The sequence below is a fragment of the Aulonocara stuartgranti genome (genome assembly GCF_965226115.1).
Source record: "Aulonocara stuartgranti genome assembly, chromosome: 13".
In the NCBI taxonomy this organism is placed as follows: Eukaryota; Metazoa; Chordata; class Actinopteri; order Cichliformes; family Cichlidae; genus Aulonocara; species Aulonocara stuartgranti.
Window position 1 is genome coordinate 27,493,723 of NC_138949.1, and position 17,334 is coordinate 27,511,056.

Genomic DNA, 17,334 nt, shown 5'->3' on the forward strand with positions numbered 1-17,334 from the left:
CTACTTTTATAAAAAAAGATCGATCATTGACCGATCTGTCTGAGAGTGCTAACTCTGGGACAGACTCCAGTTGTTTCGAGACAGGCAAGCAAGCAACTGCACTCGCAATCAGAAGTGGTCCCCCAAAGGATAAGGATGTTGCACAGTCAACCTCTGAGCAACCAGATCTTCATGGAAACTACTTCTAAAACAGTCTCAGACAGCAAAATAATTCAGTCACTGGGCAGCCATTGATTTTTTCCTAGTGGCAAGGTGGTTGACGTCCTGTTTTTACTCATGAAACGATTAGCTATGAACAACTGAAACAGTTAGCTAATTACAATATACTGACTATACAAACTGTTATACTCAACCCATCAGTAAAAGTAGGAGATACGTTATTGTAACTGTAAGCACACATCAGTTATGCCATTACTGATAAGTTTGTAAAGCTGAAATAAAATTAAGTTATATATTTTTTTCATTTGTTCATACAGAAATCAGCAGTGTTAAAATCACCTGGAGGTTTAGAATTCAGTGGTATGCTTAAAAGTTTATCCATGTGGTTTTTACTTTGACATGTACCACCCACCTAGGAATCATTGCACATGAAGCACAGCCCCTCATTGCAACAGCCCTCCCCAATGGCCGTGGTCTCCCCAGTGTGCTCCAAAACAACAGTGACACTACAATGACCCTAAGTAGAGAGACGTGTCCCCTTAGCAGTTTTATCTCAACTTCAGGCAATCAAAAAAGTATGCTGAAGCAACTGTATCTTCAACTTTTAAATCCGTAACATCTCTGTTCAGTTTTAGACCTGATGCAGAAACAGGACGTGTTAACATGCTGCAAAGGTAACTGTTGAACAAAATATTTGTGGTAAGGAGAAAAAAGTTAAATCCTGCCTATCTTTGGGCATGGGACCACAGCCACCAATTCCAATAATAATACAAGAAATCTCCAAAGTCAGTAGGATTTATCCTCTGGTGAACCCTTCAAAAATAAGACCTGTATTTCTGTTTCTTTTTTGAGGTGGGTGGGGTTTGTGTAAAAAAACTGGCCTCAATTCCTGCTGCAGTGCAAGTCCAAGAAGATAGAGAAAGATTTAGAGAACAATGATTTATATTATTAGGTCCATCTTCCAGCATCTGAAAGAAATTGCTTAAATGTAGATCAAATATACTGAAAAATTCAATATAGGGTTATATGAAGTCCCTAAACAGTTTTAAATCGTGGTAGAACTTAGTGAGGTAATAGCTAACAGAAGAAGTTTGATGTAAGGAACCTAACACACAAACATCGTTATAAATCACTTTTCATGAAAAGAGAAAGGGTGATTTCACGAGGAGACCCAGAGGATTCAAAAAAATGTCAAAGCCACAAGTTTTTCCCTATGACTTTGAAACTTCTAAAAAGTTTTGCAACATATTTGATGAAAGAAAGCACAAAGAAAAACTGAGGCTAGTACAGCCTGTCTTATTCTCCTCAACATGTCTTCCAGGGGAGCTGCCTCCCTCCACAGGAGGAACATGTGATAGCCATCGAGGACGTCGAGCTGTTTCACTCAGGATGTCTCTGGAAAAGCATGTGGGCGATAATGATGGAGCAAGTGAGGGGAGGGGGAGGGAAAGAGAAAAGAGAAGAGAAAGAAGGTCCCTGAGGGCTTTTGGGGGCCTGCTAAGCAGCTCAACGGCTGCAAACAGCATCGCCGTCCACATGTGCAAGCATTTAAGATATCTGCTCGTGTAATGGGGTCAGCATGGCCCCTCTCTGGGTGCATGAGCACCGGCGCTCACTTCCCAGTGCAGTTTACAGGAATGGGTGGCCGTGGTCCCATGCCCAAAAATAGGCAGGATTTAACGTTTTTCCTTCCTTACCACAAAGATTTCGTTCAACAGTTAACTCGGGGAGTATTACCTTTGTAGCATTTTAACCTGTTCTGTTTTTGCATCAGGTCGAAAACTGCTTGATTCACTCAAACTGAACAGAGACGTTACAGATGTAAAGTTCGAAGAGATAGTTGCTTCAGCATACTTTTTTGATTGCCTGAACATGAGATAAAGGCTGCTGAGAGGAAATGTCTCTCTACTCCCACCCTGTGGATAATGCTTTGAAGAGAGAGTTTAGAGAGAATGTTTGGGCAGCAAAACTATAGGAAAACAAGTATTAAAGAAGAATTTTTTTATTAGTCTTAAATTGCTAAACAACGTTTATTCAGAAGCTGTTTGGGGGACCTTGAGTGCACCATTTAAAATGTGTAAAGTTCATGTTTTCATGTGGCGGATTTTTAACTCATTTCATAGCGAATACATATTCTGAAGTGACAGAAAATAAATTAAAAAAAAAAAAAAAAAAAAAAAAAAAACCCACAATGAAATGCTCCACTACTTTTGCAAACATCCTTACGTGATGCCCTTTGTGCTCTGATGGGGAGGAAATTTCAAACGGCGCTCCTGAGGTAATAGTTCAGGGTTAAGAGGGAAGTGGCAAGAGTCGAGGGATTAAAATGGAACAAGGCCGGAAGAGTCTGGGTGCGATCTTTATTTCAGGCACGGAAAGAGAGCCTCTTCCTCTGGTGGCGCCAGTCCTCTGCCGCTGTTCCATTTCCTCTTCCTCCTTCGGGTCTGTGAGCAGAGGTCTCGTCCTCTTCTGTGGATGAGCCTCGGCCACCTACACCCTTCTCCTGTCATTGTACTTAATCAACCCATTTAATCTGCCCCCTACTCGCAAATATAGACTTCAAAAGATAAATATTTACAAATCAATGGTCAGGATTTCTTATTCCGAGCCATAAATTTGTGAAACAGAAGCTTCATGTGCCAAAAAAAGAAAAAAAGAAGGAACCTGTCACACAAACATCCTTATAAATCACTTTTCTTTATTTAAATCAGCGTTAGGCAGTTATGCTATGAACAACACAGGAAAGTAAAAACAAAAAACTGTGACAAAAAGAAAGACATTAAAACATGAGATCCAGTTAACATTAACTGCACTTGGCACTGGATAGACGTTCATGGAAAGAGGAGAAAAAAAATATACACATTTATCGTAATCAAAATAGAAGTGCCTCCAGTAATCATTAAGTCGACCGTTGGGAATGAAAGTCTGGAGAACTTAAATAAGCCGTATAATATACTGTTTTAATTTCCCAGCTTTGCGATGCTCCAGGTGTCCAAATTTAAACAGATCTCATCCTAAAACCTGCCACTGCTTTGGTGGATCTGGAGGAACACGATGAGTGAGGTACTATAGCGTCGATACAGTTTGAAATATTGCTATAACTGCTCACACCCATTCGTTCAACTTCTGATTTATAACCAGAGAGGAGGCAGAGGCCAAGCTGTCTGACGAGGAAAAAAAAAAATACTAACCCTCCCCACACCCCATCACTGTGTCACCACCAACGAACCCCTAAAGTACCGTCACACACTCGATGTCAAGCTCAGGGGCTTTTAGTTTGTGTATTTGTCCCTTTATAAATCAACCATTAATTCTTCATAAAATAAGAAAACAAAACACATGGAGGACCTTCTGTTACTACAATACACTCCATTTACAATGGTAGCAGTGCACAGCAACAAAAGTCAATAAAAAAGAAAAGAGTCAAATTTAAAGATGGAAATCAAACTCATACATCCAACAAAAAAGGAAAAAAAGCAAAAACAAAGTAATCCCTCTCCCAGAAAAGAAAAGTCATGATATCATTTATAAAAACCGACATAAAAATGTGATCAGTTCTTGCTCACCCGGAAAAGATGCTCAAAGCGGCCCGTGGCTGTTTGTGGTGGACCCTGATTGTGACGTTACAGACGCTTACGAGTTGCTTAGAAACTTTGCATCATTTTATCTCCTCTACAGGTTTAACAAGGGAGGAAACTAAGCTTTCTGCTGAGGCTGGTCGGTTTACCCGACAAGTGTTAATTCACAACAAGCCTAATCTGCAGGTAAATATGCTGCATTGACAGCTCTTAACCTTCTCCCACCAGCACTCAGCAAGAATCAGTGGAAATCTGCAAAGATGGAATTGGTTTCTTGGGGCTTGCGAGGAAAAGTGTGAACCAATCCCAAACCAGGAGAGAAGAGAGAGAGGCAGAGAGGCAGAGTGGAGAGAGAGAGGAGAGAGCGGGAAGGTGATGGCTGGATTCCCTGCGGTGTTTGAAGGGAATCAACGGCCGAAACAGAGAGGAACAGGGATAAATAGATATATACTCTGCGATGTGGGCAAGGGGTGGAAATGTGTGTGCATGTCGTGTATGTGTGTGTTTGTGTGTATATTCATGTGTGTGTGTGTGTGTCGTGTGGGTGTTCTGTCCGTCCAGTGCTTTATCTGACGGTCACTCCAAGTTTTTCCAGCACACGGACTCCTTTCTCCTGGTACTCCTCCCGGGTCAGCCAGAAGTTGTCCTTGTCCTTCATGATGTCGGCCAGCACGGCTCCACCCAGGAACACCATGTGCTTTCGCCTGGGAGGATCCTCAATCCGGATCTTAAATTTCTACAGGAAAAGAAACACAGAGGAGAATGATGAGTTGCCAATACTGCTCAAAGTTCCCAAAAGTCTACATGTTTTTCTAATCAATGTCAAGGAGATTTATATCAAAATTCGAGTGGTCTAAATCAGATAGAAACTAACTTGATACAAGCTTAAGATCAGAAGATAATTAAGATAATTAGGTATAATTATGATAATACTTTTTACTTAACTATCAGTTCTTCCTATGAATTCATGGCTACCCAACTCTTGACACAATGAGCTCCTTGGCTTCAGATGGCGTGAGCTCTCTTAATAAAAATAGTTTAACCACAGTCCGCTGTCGAAGCAGCCTCATGTTAAGTTTATACACATACACCGCCTCCAGACAGCCGGCAAGGCAAGCAAGCAAAAAAAAAAAAAAAAAAAAAGAAAGAACGAAAAGAAAAGAAATACAAGCATTTTTTGCTGATTTCCACAGTTGTCCACTTTTTAACATTGAGAAAGAACAACTGGAGTTGAGCTACTGAAAATATTTCATGTGGTTCAGACAACAGGAGCTGCTTAAGTTAGAGACTACAGGAGGCAGGACACACGATGTCCTCTTGCTAGCATTAAATGCACTTAAATATTAGTTGAGCTTTTTGCACACTGGCGTGATCTGATATCTGACAGGGCCTCTGTACTGGACAACTGGCAGGATAAGGACCAGCTAATACATGACCAGCATGGTGGTGGATAACTGCACTCTCACATGCACCTCGGCCAGAAAAGTGTTAAACAGGCCAAGACTTTCCTCAAGACCTAGTGGGATTTTTTCAAATAAATTAAAAAAAACAAAACAAAAACAAAACAAACACCAAATGTTTGAAGGAGCTTCTATCGAAAACATGCTGAATTCAATTTTTTACAGTCTAAACCAACAGCAAACTTGAGAACTACGCCATAGTAGGATTGGACAGCTTGGTTTAGCCAGGTGTAACTAACATGTTTTTTTTGTGACATTTAAAATATAAAACACATTTAAGTGTGTTTAAACCTTCCGAGGAGCTTCCGCTTGCAAAAAACCACAAGAATAAATTGAAAATTGGAAAATCAACCCGTGTTCACTCGCAAGTTTACTGTTAACAAATAACAGTAACGTGAATTTGAAGCGCTAGCTTGCAGGGCACCTCTGTAGTCCATCACATACATACATGTGATTAATAACTGAGGTCGATTTTTTTTTTTTAAATGAGCAAAAACTGTTATGACCTATGAGACATTAGGAAACATTTGGAGCCAGTATGTGACCAGTCAAATTTACAGTGCCTGTAACTGGGAGGCTCTTCATTTAAAGGCTCTTGACAGGTGACTGGATGAGGCCTCTGTCTATCACAGGCTAATGTGGGTATTAACAGAACACGACAGTGAGGTTCAGGAACTGAAAATCCCATTTATATTCTCCATAGGGATTTGATTATGAGCCATAATGTTATAATCATCTAAAGTAGATTTACTATGAGCTACACTGTGAAATGATGGTTTCTACTCCTGCACCAACCACAAATCTACAACATATCAACCTTGTTTTAACAAAAATAAAGAAGTAGTGAATAACTGAAACGGCAACATCTATGACTGAAGGAGGTCACTGTTGTCATGGAAATGTTAGTGTGAAACTGTAGAAAGACATTAAACAACACCATTATTAATTATAGAAACATTTTACTACCTTGTTCGTGTTTTTACATTTCTTATTTGGTATATGGATTAAAGAATTCAAAACAAGGCTACATGGCTACAGAGAGAGCACAAACAAAGAATAACCTGGAGACTGTACACCACTACAACACGTAGACTTTTACTGCAGCTAAAACACACAGCTGCCACAAGAAGCTGACTGGTCCGACCAACAAATGCTAAGCTTTTAGTCTAATAAAATGGATCCTGTTATGATCACGATTGTGTGAGAATCTGCATTTGTCTCAGGAGTTTTCCAGCTCCTGAGGGAAATATAGGAAGAAAGCTGCCTGCATGGAATCGATGCGACTGAGAGCTCAGAGACAGACGTGAAAACAATAAACTTTCTATCATAAGACCAAAACAATCAGGTGACAGGCAGTAAAATGCTGCTTTAAGACCCAGCAGGAATCACAGCGTGAGCTGATAACTCTGTGGTTTTATCACGACAACTGAGACCTTGCAAATTACAGAGTCATCTGATCAATTGATAATCAAAAACACAGACCAATGCTGCTTTAAAGCGACCTCATGACAGCTGTGGTCAGATTCACAGGCAGTCCAATTTGTGTTTTCAGCACAGAAAAATGATAACACAAACATCTCCTTCAGCACAATCTACTTCTGTGTGGCATGTTTAAACACTCATATTTTCACCAAATAGGGCAAAGGATGCTGCTTCTGTTTGTTGCTCACGTGACTGGCTGTCTAAACGTACTAACAAACTTGTAAAGGTGCAAGCTACACAAGGAGGTGGTGTATTTGCCATATTCTAGCAGGAAAACAAGTGCTAGCAAGACTGACTGTGGTTTAGTTAACGCTAGAGTTAAAACTGACATTCAACAAAGCAGTTTCTTTCTAGCAAAAACTCATCAGCATCTTTTTAGTTCTGAAGAGTTTTCATAAAGGGAAAAAAAACCTATCATTGGATTCCCACACTAACTTTGCAGACTTCAATTCCAAAAAAAAAAAAAAAAAAAAAAAAAAAATGAGACAATCTGGGAAAATTGGGGTCGATTGCAGTTGCAGGCAGAAAAGTAAAGCACATAATGATGTGTTCTTTAAACCTATGAGTCATCTGCTGAGCTTTGTTTATAAAATACTTCTGTTTAAAATCATCTGTGTCTTTGGGATACCGACATGAAAAGGTAGAAATATTTTACCAAAACAAATATTTGTCACTATGAAGTTAACTGCACGCTTGTTTAAATTAAAGGAGTGTCTGGCCTCTGGCACTACCTTGTGGTAGTTTGTCTACACTGCACTAAAAAATTCATAAAGCCAGTCTTGTGCTTGAAACGGGCAAGGTTCAGACATGATAGCTGCATGCGGTTTAAGTTCAAGGTGTGTGAAAACACAGCGAGATGTCATTTACATCCTTGAGAAACAGGTTCCCTGTGCTTCATTCTGGCACTTCAATGCTCTCTAACATGTGGGAAAAGCCGTACTGAAGATCTTTAACAAAATGTGAGAATCAGGGGAAATGTTTTACTTCAAACCAGAGGCCAGATGCAGACTTCTATGTTCCTTTCTATAACTAGAGCACTCTTTAAAAATCACACTGGATAGATCTAATGAGCTAAAATCAATGTCCCAGTTTTTCAAAGTGACAATCATACTGTGAATCATATTTGAGCAGTTTTTGCTCACAGTCAGTACTACATGTCACTTTATAGGAGAGGGCTGGTTTCTCACCGAAAGCTTGTCCACATCTCCCTTGAGCACACGCTCCAGGTACAGCTGCTTGAGCTCCCTCTCCAGCCGAGATGGCAGGCCGGGGTACATGGTAGATCCGCCTGAGAGAACGATGTGTTTGTAGAACTCAGGCCTGATGACAGGAAGGCAGAAAAGGGTGAAAGCAGGAAAAGGCACATTTTCTCATTTTAAGTCAGCAAATGCTGGAAAATGTACTTTCCAAACAGATCTTCAGTGACTTCAAGAGAGTAAAAATAAATTATTGAACTTAAGCAGCAAAGGATCAGTCATACTTAGTTGACTTGCAAGTGTTTACATTTTTTCCCCTTGTTCCATTCTTTTAAAGACTCATGATCAATTTTCAAACTTTCCATACTGAACTCTAGACTTCACAAAATATTTAGTTTTAAGTCTAAAAGCCTCCATTGCTTAAGGGAAAGCTGTGATCAGCTGACATTGCCATTTGACATCCATCTATCTATTGCTTGCCAAAACGTCTGCCTCTGCTGAAACTTCCTAATGCTGTGGAAACACTGAGTCACCCTCAGGAAAGCTTTTTATTGATAGTGGAGTATACATGTGCCCTTTTGTTGGCCTCACCTGGTGTCTATGTCAGCTGCTTGGATGGTGTTGAAGAGTAGCTCGGCCACTCCAACGCCCTCCACGTTGATGAGGTGGGGCTGGAACAGAGCCTCAGGGGCCTCAAACCGCTCTCCTCCCACCTTGATCACACGGCCATCTGGCAGCTGGAGTTGTGTGGGAGGATGAGAAAAAAAAAAAAGCAAAGAGGGGGAGAAAAAAAAAAAAAATATGACACTAATGAAGAGGTAAGATTTAATGTACAAGAGTGCCCAAGGGTGTGAAACTCTACAGTGAGAATCATGATTTAAACTGAAAGGAAGGTTTAACTTCTCAAAAGAAAAGAAAATCCTACCAGACTGGTGACACTGTACAGCAAGTTAGAGCACGGAGAGTGCTGGCCTCAAACTGACTATAGTGAATGCATGTGACTATAAAAAGGCTTCATTCAGCCAAGGGCAGTGGGAGGAAACAGAGCCTAGCCACTGCCGCAAAGTGGCTGCACAGGAAATGATGTAACGCGCAATTCAGGACCTTTCGGCCACAGGTACATTGCCCTCCTTGTTTCGGCACACAAAACCATACTTACACATACATGTTCACGCACCTATTCACCTACACGCACACAGTCGCCTACACTAACCCAAACACACATGGTCAGAGCGCACTGAGACACAACATGTGCTCGGAAAGGCGTGCAGTAACACAGACACCAGGACTAACGTTTGGATTCTGTGGTTCTCTCTGCAGGGAAATGGACCTCGGAAAGAAAAGCAAGCCTGACGGAGGAGCACTGCACCCCCATATGTCTGAGTCTCAGAGAAAACTGTTAGTCAGTAGCATGGTCCTGTACCAAAGCTGCCAACTGCACCAACAGTGGGCATGTGGTAGTCTACTTAGCTCAGTGCTGAAACAGATTTAGTTACCCCATTAGTTTTGATTATTTCAAAATACTGCCACTTTTGAATAACAAATCCTTTGGGAGGGATTCTGTCTGCACCGGTGCTATTTTAGGCAGAAATATGAAACTTGTGCACATGTGGAGTGCGTAAAAAGAACTCATTTTAAAGGAAAAAAGTAAACAAAACAAACAAAACAAAAAAAACGTGCAACCCCTCAGGGCTGGAAATTTGCTGACTTGTAAAAACATTCAACCTAAATAAAATAGATGTTTAACATGCCAAAAATATACATTTCAGAATTTCAATCGGTTTTTGCACATTGGTACCTGTGATGGGTAGGGCTGCTTGGTTACCGTGACAATTATTTAATAAATATAATACTCAAGGTTTGGAAAAATTATGGATTTAAACTTGTTTTTTGATGAAAAAAAAAAAAAAAATTACAATTTTTTTTAATATTTAGTTTTTATTTAAAGCTTCTTTTGACTGCTCCCTTATTCACAAGGTGTCATGACAGGATATATCTGCATATTTGATTTGGCACAGACTTTTACCCCGGACACCCTCCCAGCAATTTTTGCCTCTTCTGAGTCTTGAACTGGAGACCTTTTGTGCGTTAGACAAATGTGTTAACCACTACAAAACAGAACCAGATTTTATTCATTTGTTTATTATCATCATTGCAATTTGTAATTTTAGTGTTTGTTTTCACGGGTTGTGTGTTTTTGGGAGTGGAGTCGAAGTCTTGTTGTTTAAATTTGCTGGATAAATGAAAGTGATATGACTCACTGAGAGCCAAAATTGGAATAAAAATTTAAAAAGATTCAATGCACAGAGCTGCTGACTCGTATACTTGAGTTAATGACTATTAATGTATGTAGATTTTTGTTATTGTTATTTTACTGCATTTTTGTTATATAAAGCTCGGCTTCTTGAGTGACTAATGCACACAATGCCCATGTGAGGGCACCAATCATTTTTAACGCCCTTTTTATGCAAGCTGCAGTGTTTTGATAACACTTTCCAAAACGGCACACCCTAAAATCTTTTATTGGCGTTCATAAGGCAACTGTACCGACCAGCTTGGGATTAACATCAAACATGTGGATCAGTTCTCTCACAATGTCACACCAAATGTAACTGCATTTGTCAGTGACTTATTACTGTTAAGAATAAACATGCGAGTGTCTACCGTGTATGATTCCACCAGCACGGTGGTCTCGAGCGCCAACTTCTGCTCCTGTTCGATGTTGTAGCCTACATAGCACAGCTTCTCCTTCATCATGCGCACCGTCTCAAAGTCTGCAGAGTGGTTGAAGGCATAACCCCTCAACAGTAACAACTGCACATGGAGAATGAGAAAGAGGTCAGGGAATAGGGAAGGAAAAGCAGAATAAAATGAGACTCTTTGGCTCACTTAATGTAATCTCCTAATATATCAAGTTGCACTGGAGGAGCTTTTCTAAATTAAGATCTTCCCATTAAGTTGCAAACAAAGAATCTGATGACATATGCAAGACTTCACACACAAAAAAAGACTAAACTGTGACATATTTTTATACGCTGCAAAACATATTCAAACTTGTGCATTCAGCAGCACATTTTGGAAGTCGGATGTTAGAATGGAGTTCTCACAGAACCTGCTATTTAAAGATTAATCTAAGAATATTTTGCCAAATCTCCACCTCACGTAGAAACACTTTGATGACATTATTCAAACTGGATACCTTGATGAGGTAGCGGGTGATGTCCCTGCCTGCGATGTCCAGACGTCTTGTCAGGTGGGGCAGACTGAAGCCCTCATACACAGGACAAATGTGCGTGACACCATCACCTGAGTCCACCACCACACCAGTGAGAAGGCCTGAAACACAAACACACTCTACAGTTAATAACCTGCAATTCTATCAAGCAAGGAGAATTTTATCCAGAGTGTGCTTGCAGCTGCTGATTACTGCTGGCTGGGTAAACACACACACACAAAAACTGCTGCAATAACACAGCTAATGTAACAGTTACCTACTTATAACTGCTACTGAGCAGTTATAAGTAGGTAATTGCTTATTTAAAAAAAAAAAAATCTGATAAAAATAGTAGAATACTAGACAGACCTCACGCAAAGCTGTGTTTGCACAACATATCAGCTGATGTCAGAAGTACTGATAAATGTTTTGGCACAAATATGATTGTGTTAGTCTGTAAGAACAAACATTTTGACCAAGAAGTGTTTGTGTGGTAGCTAAATACTGCTACACAAAAACTTCCACAACTAACTTTAACAGCGGTCTTGTTTCTAAGTTTAATGACGTACATAGTAATCAAGAAAATAGTACAATACGTTTTATAACTGTCCGCTTGAAGGGCCTATAATTGCACTTTAGGGCTAAAATTAATTTCTAGATGAGGCAGTTTAAGGAAGCAGAAGAACAAGTCTAAAATGTCTGTGACATGAAAGCTGTGTTATGCAACAGAAAAAGGTTAGTGTCCGTTTTGACTAAACATGTATGTAAAGGCCTCTACCTTGGGCATACAGTGTCAGCACAGCCTGAATAGCAATGTAGACTCCTGCAAACTGGTAGGTCTCAAACATCACCTGTGGTAGAGGACAGGAAGTACAACTGTTGAGAAACTTGACACACTACAGCAGGCAACGTGGGTGCAAAATTATTTCTGTAGCGTAATGCAGAAGTAGCACACAATGAAGTCATTTCACGGAGGATTAACCAAACTGCAACTTCTGCTATGCTTTAAAAATCAATTTCCCCCCGAAAGACTGCAAGATGCTGCCTCTGATAATGACAATTTTAATGTTACCTCGATGATTTTCTCACGGTTCTTAGTGGGGTTCATGGGGGGCTCGGTCAGCAGAATCTTGCAGTTGCGGGAGTCGATGTTGAGCTTCTCTGGGCCAAAGGTGTAGTCCCACAAGTGCTTCATGTCATCCCAGTTCCTGACAATGCCGTTCTCCATTGGATAATTGACCTCGAGCATGGAGCGCAGCTCACTAGCCTCATCCCCCACCATCAGGTCCTGCAGGAAATTTAACAGAGATAAATATTTAAAAATAGTGCAGCAGAGCCCTCAGGATTGTGGAGCCCACTGTGGAACAATCAGAGTCACTGAGCAAAAGGATGAGTATATAGCCTCGGTCTGGAAATTAAACTCAGTCATCTCATTTGCCTACTTGCCACCTGAAAACTTCTGTCATGTGACAACAAAAGCATTCATGTAGCACTTTGACTTAAAACGCAATTACCCACCATGCACAACAAGGCATCATTTTCCATGCATATACACCTGGAAACACTTTCCTTTAGCTACAGTACACCACTCGTTTAAGCCACATTCAACTATCTGCATGCAAGGCACCCCGGCAAAATGTAAACAACTGTTGGGTTAGAGCTCAGTGTTAGCCACACAGTCAAGCATCTCACGTTCCACTTGGAGACATCAAAAGCCTACTGAAGGCAGCCATTTTATGGGTTCATCCTGTGCTCTTTGGCATTAATGAGTACCAGTCACAGGCATCGCCTCCATGTGGTGTCATTAAAGAAAAAAGAAAGAAAGAAGGGGGGAAAAAAGGAAAGAAAAACAGATGTGTTTCCATCTCCACCACAGCTGTCTGCCATGCATCCTCAAGTATGGGCACTTCCTCTATACTTAGAATAAAGAATAATTATTTTTCATATTGGACATTAATCAATTAAAATATGCTGACTGCTTCAAAATGGCTGGGAAAATAGATACATATGATACATACAGATACAGAAAAATCTGATCTTTGGCACACATTGCTCTGGGTGACATTTTAAGTTGTTTTCAACTGAAAAGTGCTTCAGGATTGGTGGGAGGGTAGCTGTCAGGATGCAGCAGGAGATCAGAGACTTTGACAATGGAACCGGTCCAAAATCTCTTTTAGCACTCCATCGATAACAGCTGGCCTATGATTCACTGCAGCTATTTCTGCTAACACTCTCAGCCTGGAGAAAAAAAAAACTGCTGTGGATTGGCCTTACCAGCCAGCAATACCCAGCTTAGGACCCAAAATCAAAAGGTAATGAGGATGTACAAAAATGTGATCAGAATGAGTGATGAAAAAATAAATTCATGAAACACACTGGACAAAACAAAAGAAAAACTCAATCAAACAAGAGGCTTAATTTTTAATTTCATTATATGACTCAGCTCTCTATAGCAAGCAAGAATCAGAAGCACACACCAACCTAAACTTACCATTTTCTGGACATTCTACTTCACCAGGAGAGGAACAAAACATGGAGGAAGAGGAGGCAGATATATATAAAAAAAAATGAACAAACAAAAGTGGAAAGGACAAGGAGAAAGGTAGAGATAGGCACCATGCCAAAATAATGTGAAGCTGTCAAGACATTTACACCGCTGCTGTCTTGCCTGCTAAAATAAAAGGACCTGCTAGTTTTGATGTGGGCTGGTGTTCAAAGCATTTTTCAGAGATTCATTAGGGTGCCAACTCTTACAACAGTCTATCTTGACTGTCTATTACTTTGACACTGTGCTTATATAAGAGACTGACTTTATTCTGTAATGTATATTTCACATCTTGATTTTTTTTCTCTCCTGTTTTCAACTTATATTTTTGTCCGATGACCCATTTCCTTGAGGGGGAAAAAATGCATAAGCAGGAACAGTCTGTACCTTGATCTCAATGTTTCCCACTTTGGCTGTAGAGCGAATGATGGGTCTCCCAACAAGTGCAGGGAAGATGTGCTCTGGGAAGTTGGAGCCTGCATAGCCGCACTTGACAAACTACAATAGAGAGACAAAAAGGAAAGAAAACCAGAGCACAGAGGAAGTGATTAGAAAATACTGATAAGATCAATTCTAGAACAGAGCTTGAAAACATTACTATCATCCTATTGATAACAAAGACCCCAATTACCATTCAGAATGAGCATGTTTGATGACGATGCACGTTTCATGTACTGCATGTCTAAATGTGGTCAGTTCCTGCATTAATTAACTAAAAAAAAAACTAATTTAACTAAAACTAATTTCCTTTTTAATGCAAAAAACAAACAAAGATATTTAACATTAATATTCTGCATCTGTGATTTTCACATTTATACAATGAAAACCCCTCTGTGTTATTACCAACAAATAAAATATTATTAGAACCATTTGTAAAAATCAATTTTGTGAGAGCTACAAAGACTATCATTTACACCAAATGGAGATATAGACAATTTGCTGTTCTTTGCGCTCAGCTAGAATAGTTGCACGAGCTCAGATAACCAAAGACCAGGAAAAGATAGCATCAGGGGTGCACTGGTGTACGATTACCTCTAAAATATCAGCCGCAAATACCGTTACAGGAAGTTGTTTTAGCTCTAATTAAAATATTTGGCTGTTTTCTGATTCTACACACCCTTTTTTGCACCAGTTTAATTTGCTTTGAACCAACTATAAAAACATTTTTTGCATCAATACACAGCACAAAATGTAACCAAGTAACAAGGGATGCAAACATGCAATTTGGAAACCGTTATGGTAAAATTCATTGAAAGACTATCAAGAGTAAACTAAACAATAAACAGTCTAAACTTTTTTCTGCATGGGAAAAAGAAAAGAAAAGAAAACGCATTTGCATTGGACTGTGAAAAAGCATGCAACAACGCTCTTAACAAATCTGCTCGTGACATATACGGCTGTGGTTCAGACTCGTCTCACTTCCTCTTGACTTCTCAGTTCAACTCTGACACAGGGCTGTTTTTTCCCTCTGTTTCACAGAAAGCTCTTGAAAGACTCACAACTCAAAAGAGCCTTATTAGTCAGTAACATGCTGAGCCAACATCCTCTTTGACTGCTGACGTTTAGACAAGGAAGCCTGCACACCCCAAAAGAAACAGTGCTACCTGTGTGTGTGCAAGAAGCAATTTAGAAGCATAAACAAAGCTCAGTAAAGTTTATATTAAATGCTTGATGGCGCACAAGCTGAGTATTTTATTAAGAGCGAGTACAGCTATAAGGAAATACAGCAGTATATCATTCATGTTGATAATTACTATTGGGGACGAAAAGACCACAAAAATGTTTCTGATGTAGTGCAAATATGAGCAGCTTTTTGGATGGTGGTTACTTTCCTTTGTGGTGGGGGCTCTTTCGCAATGTTTCATTTTACACACCCATAACTTCCGAGTGTTTAGCCCCCAATTTTAATCAATAAGTACATGTAAACACACAGCCGACGTGCAGATCCAAAGATACGTGCAGAAATACACCTGCTGAGGTCTTTCCGGACTCCTTACTAATGGATGCTTGGGTTAAATTTTTAATGAGCGAAGTTAGTGTAAGCTGCGGAATGAGAAAACGTAAAGGTGGTTCCTCAATTCACCTGACACGGCCTAGCTAGCATTACACCTAGCCGACACTGAGTGAAAAAACATGTAGCTCCGGTCCTTGGAAAGCAAACCCCGACTACAGCATGGAAAGAATGAATCTGCAAATTCCGTGTGGTTTGCCGAACAAATCGCTGAAATGACTGACGTAGCTGCCAGACAGCAGAAACCAGACAGCCAGCTGTTAAAAGCTAACTAGAAAGGCTAGCTCGGTTAGCTTACTAACCGGTGGTTGCACCTAGGACGTTAACTATTAATTAAGGGAGTTATGCAGGAGGGAGCAATACAACTAGAGATTTTAATTAAATTTTATCCGTGCATTTCCATCCAATCCGCGGGCCGTTTCCGCATCAGGACTGGATGAATGAAAATTAGCAGGCTAACTGGCTAGCTACACACCCAGTTAACGCTAGCTAGCTTGGACGGTGACAGACCCACTTCCTGTTTCAGCAAATCAGTCGACATAACGGCTCCTTTTAGAGCAAGACTCGAGCTGGTAACACGCCGAGCTAAAACGGTAAGCTTACCCCGGTCCCATTGTCGCAGACCACCACTTTCCTTCCCTGGCTGTCCATTATGTAAAAGCCCAGTTGCTGCTGAACCTCCCTCAACTTTCTTCGGCAAAGCCGGAAGGAAGACACACCAACCCGGCCGAAAGGAGGAAGGGAAGGGTGCTCATCCGGTGTGTTCAAATGACATACATTCTCTTCTTCATCTTTGAATTCGTCCCATAAAACCCGTTTTATTTATTTATTTCAACTTTTATTTTATTTTTTTTAATTTCATATCATCAACCTACATACAGTTAAAGAAGGAAGGAAAAACACAATCACACAAATAATTACTGTGTCACAAACCATCTACATATTGTGCACGCATGAAGTTGTGGTTAGAAGTTTACGTACTGCATAGCATACTTCTTTAATGACTTTAAAAAAAAAACAATAATTAGATGCAGTTATTTATTCGGTCCAGTTTTGATGTGTGTTTTAGGTCATTGTCATGAACCTAACCTGGAGTACCCAGCTGTGTTCTGGCTTTAACTATCTAGCTTCTGTCTAACTACTACTATCTTTGCAAGAATGTGGAGGTGGTCCTACTCCTTTATTATTCCATCCACTTTCTGCAATGTACCACAATTACTGACAGCAAAATAGCGCCAGAGAATGATGCTAGCATCACCATGCTTAAGAGCTGGTACAGTGTTCTTAGATTTGAAAGCATCATCTTTGCCCCTCCACACATACCCTCTGTTATTGTGACCAAGTAGCTCAGTTTCTGACACTGGTCTTCCAGCAGTTTCCAGTTCCTTGGAATTTCTCATTGTTCTGAGTGTTGGCCAGTGAGTGCTGTCAAACAAATTCTTTTTATGCTGCCAAAGACAAACTACAGTTATAGTCAATCATAATCACCAATGCGAAGTTAGTAATGAAATGAAACTGCAGAACCTTAACTTTTAAAATATTTGAGTGTATATATATATTTGAGCCTGCATGTGCACTTGTGATCTTGTGTGGATTAGAGAAAATCCAAAATAAATTCAGATTAGTGTTTTTTGAACAAAGAAAGATGTATGCTGTACAATCGTTCCATCCTGGGAAATGAACAGTTCA

At 40.1% G+C, this 17,334-nt stretch overlaps 1 protein-coding gene across 1 annotated transcript; it reads right to left on the minus strand.

The window, feature by feature from the left end:
* Positions 1-2,837: 2,837 nt before the first annotated feature.
* On the minus strand, positions 2,838-16,391 carry actr2b (actin related protein 2b). Its single transcript, XM_082557194.1, has 9 exons — positions 16,249-16,391; positions 14,022-14,132; positions 12,162-12,377; positions 11,868-11,940; positions 11,075-11,211; positions 10,540-10,689; positions 8,467-8,612; positions 7,867-7,999; positions 2,838-4,473 (listed from the first exon to the last, which is right to left on the minus strand). Exons 1-9 carry the CDS (start codon positions 16,294-16,296, stop codon positions 4,303-4,305), a joined length of 1,185 nt encoding a protein of 394 aa, XP_082413320.1. The 5' UTR covers positions 16,297-16,391; the 3' UTR covers positions 2,838-4,302.
* Positions 16,392-17,334: the final 943 nt, after the last annotated feature.

Bases quoted from the DNA above. Each gene is read 5' to 3' on its own strand.
- actr2b (XM_082557194.1), bottom strand. From the start codon at position 16,296: ATGGACAGCCAGGGAAGGAAAGTGGTGGTCTGCGACAATGGGACCGGG. The intron at 11,212-11,867 runs GTAGAGGCCTTT...TTTGTGTTTCAG, and splicing joins GCTGACACTGTATGCCCAAG to GCCTTCTCACTGGTGTGGTG. The intron at 4,474-7,866 runs GTGAGAAACCAG...CTTTTCCTGTAG, and splicing joins GAGATGTGGACAAGCTTTCG to AAATTTAAGATCCGGATTGA.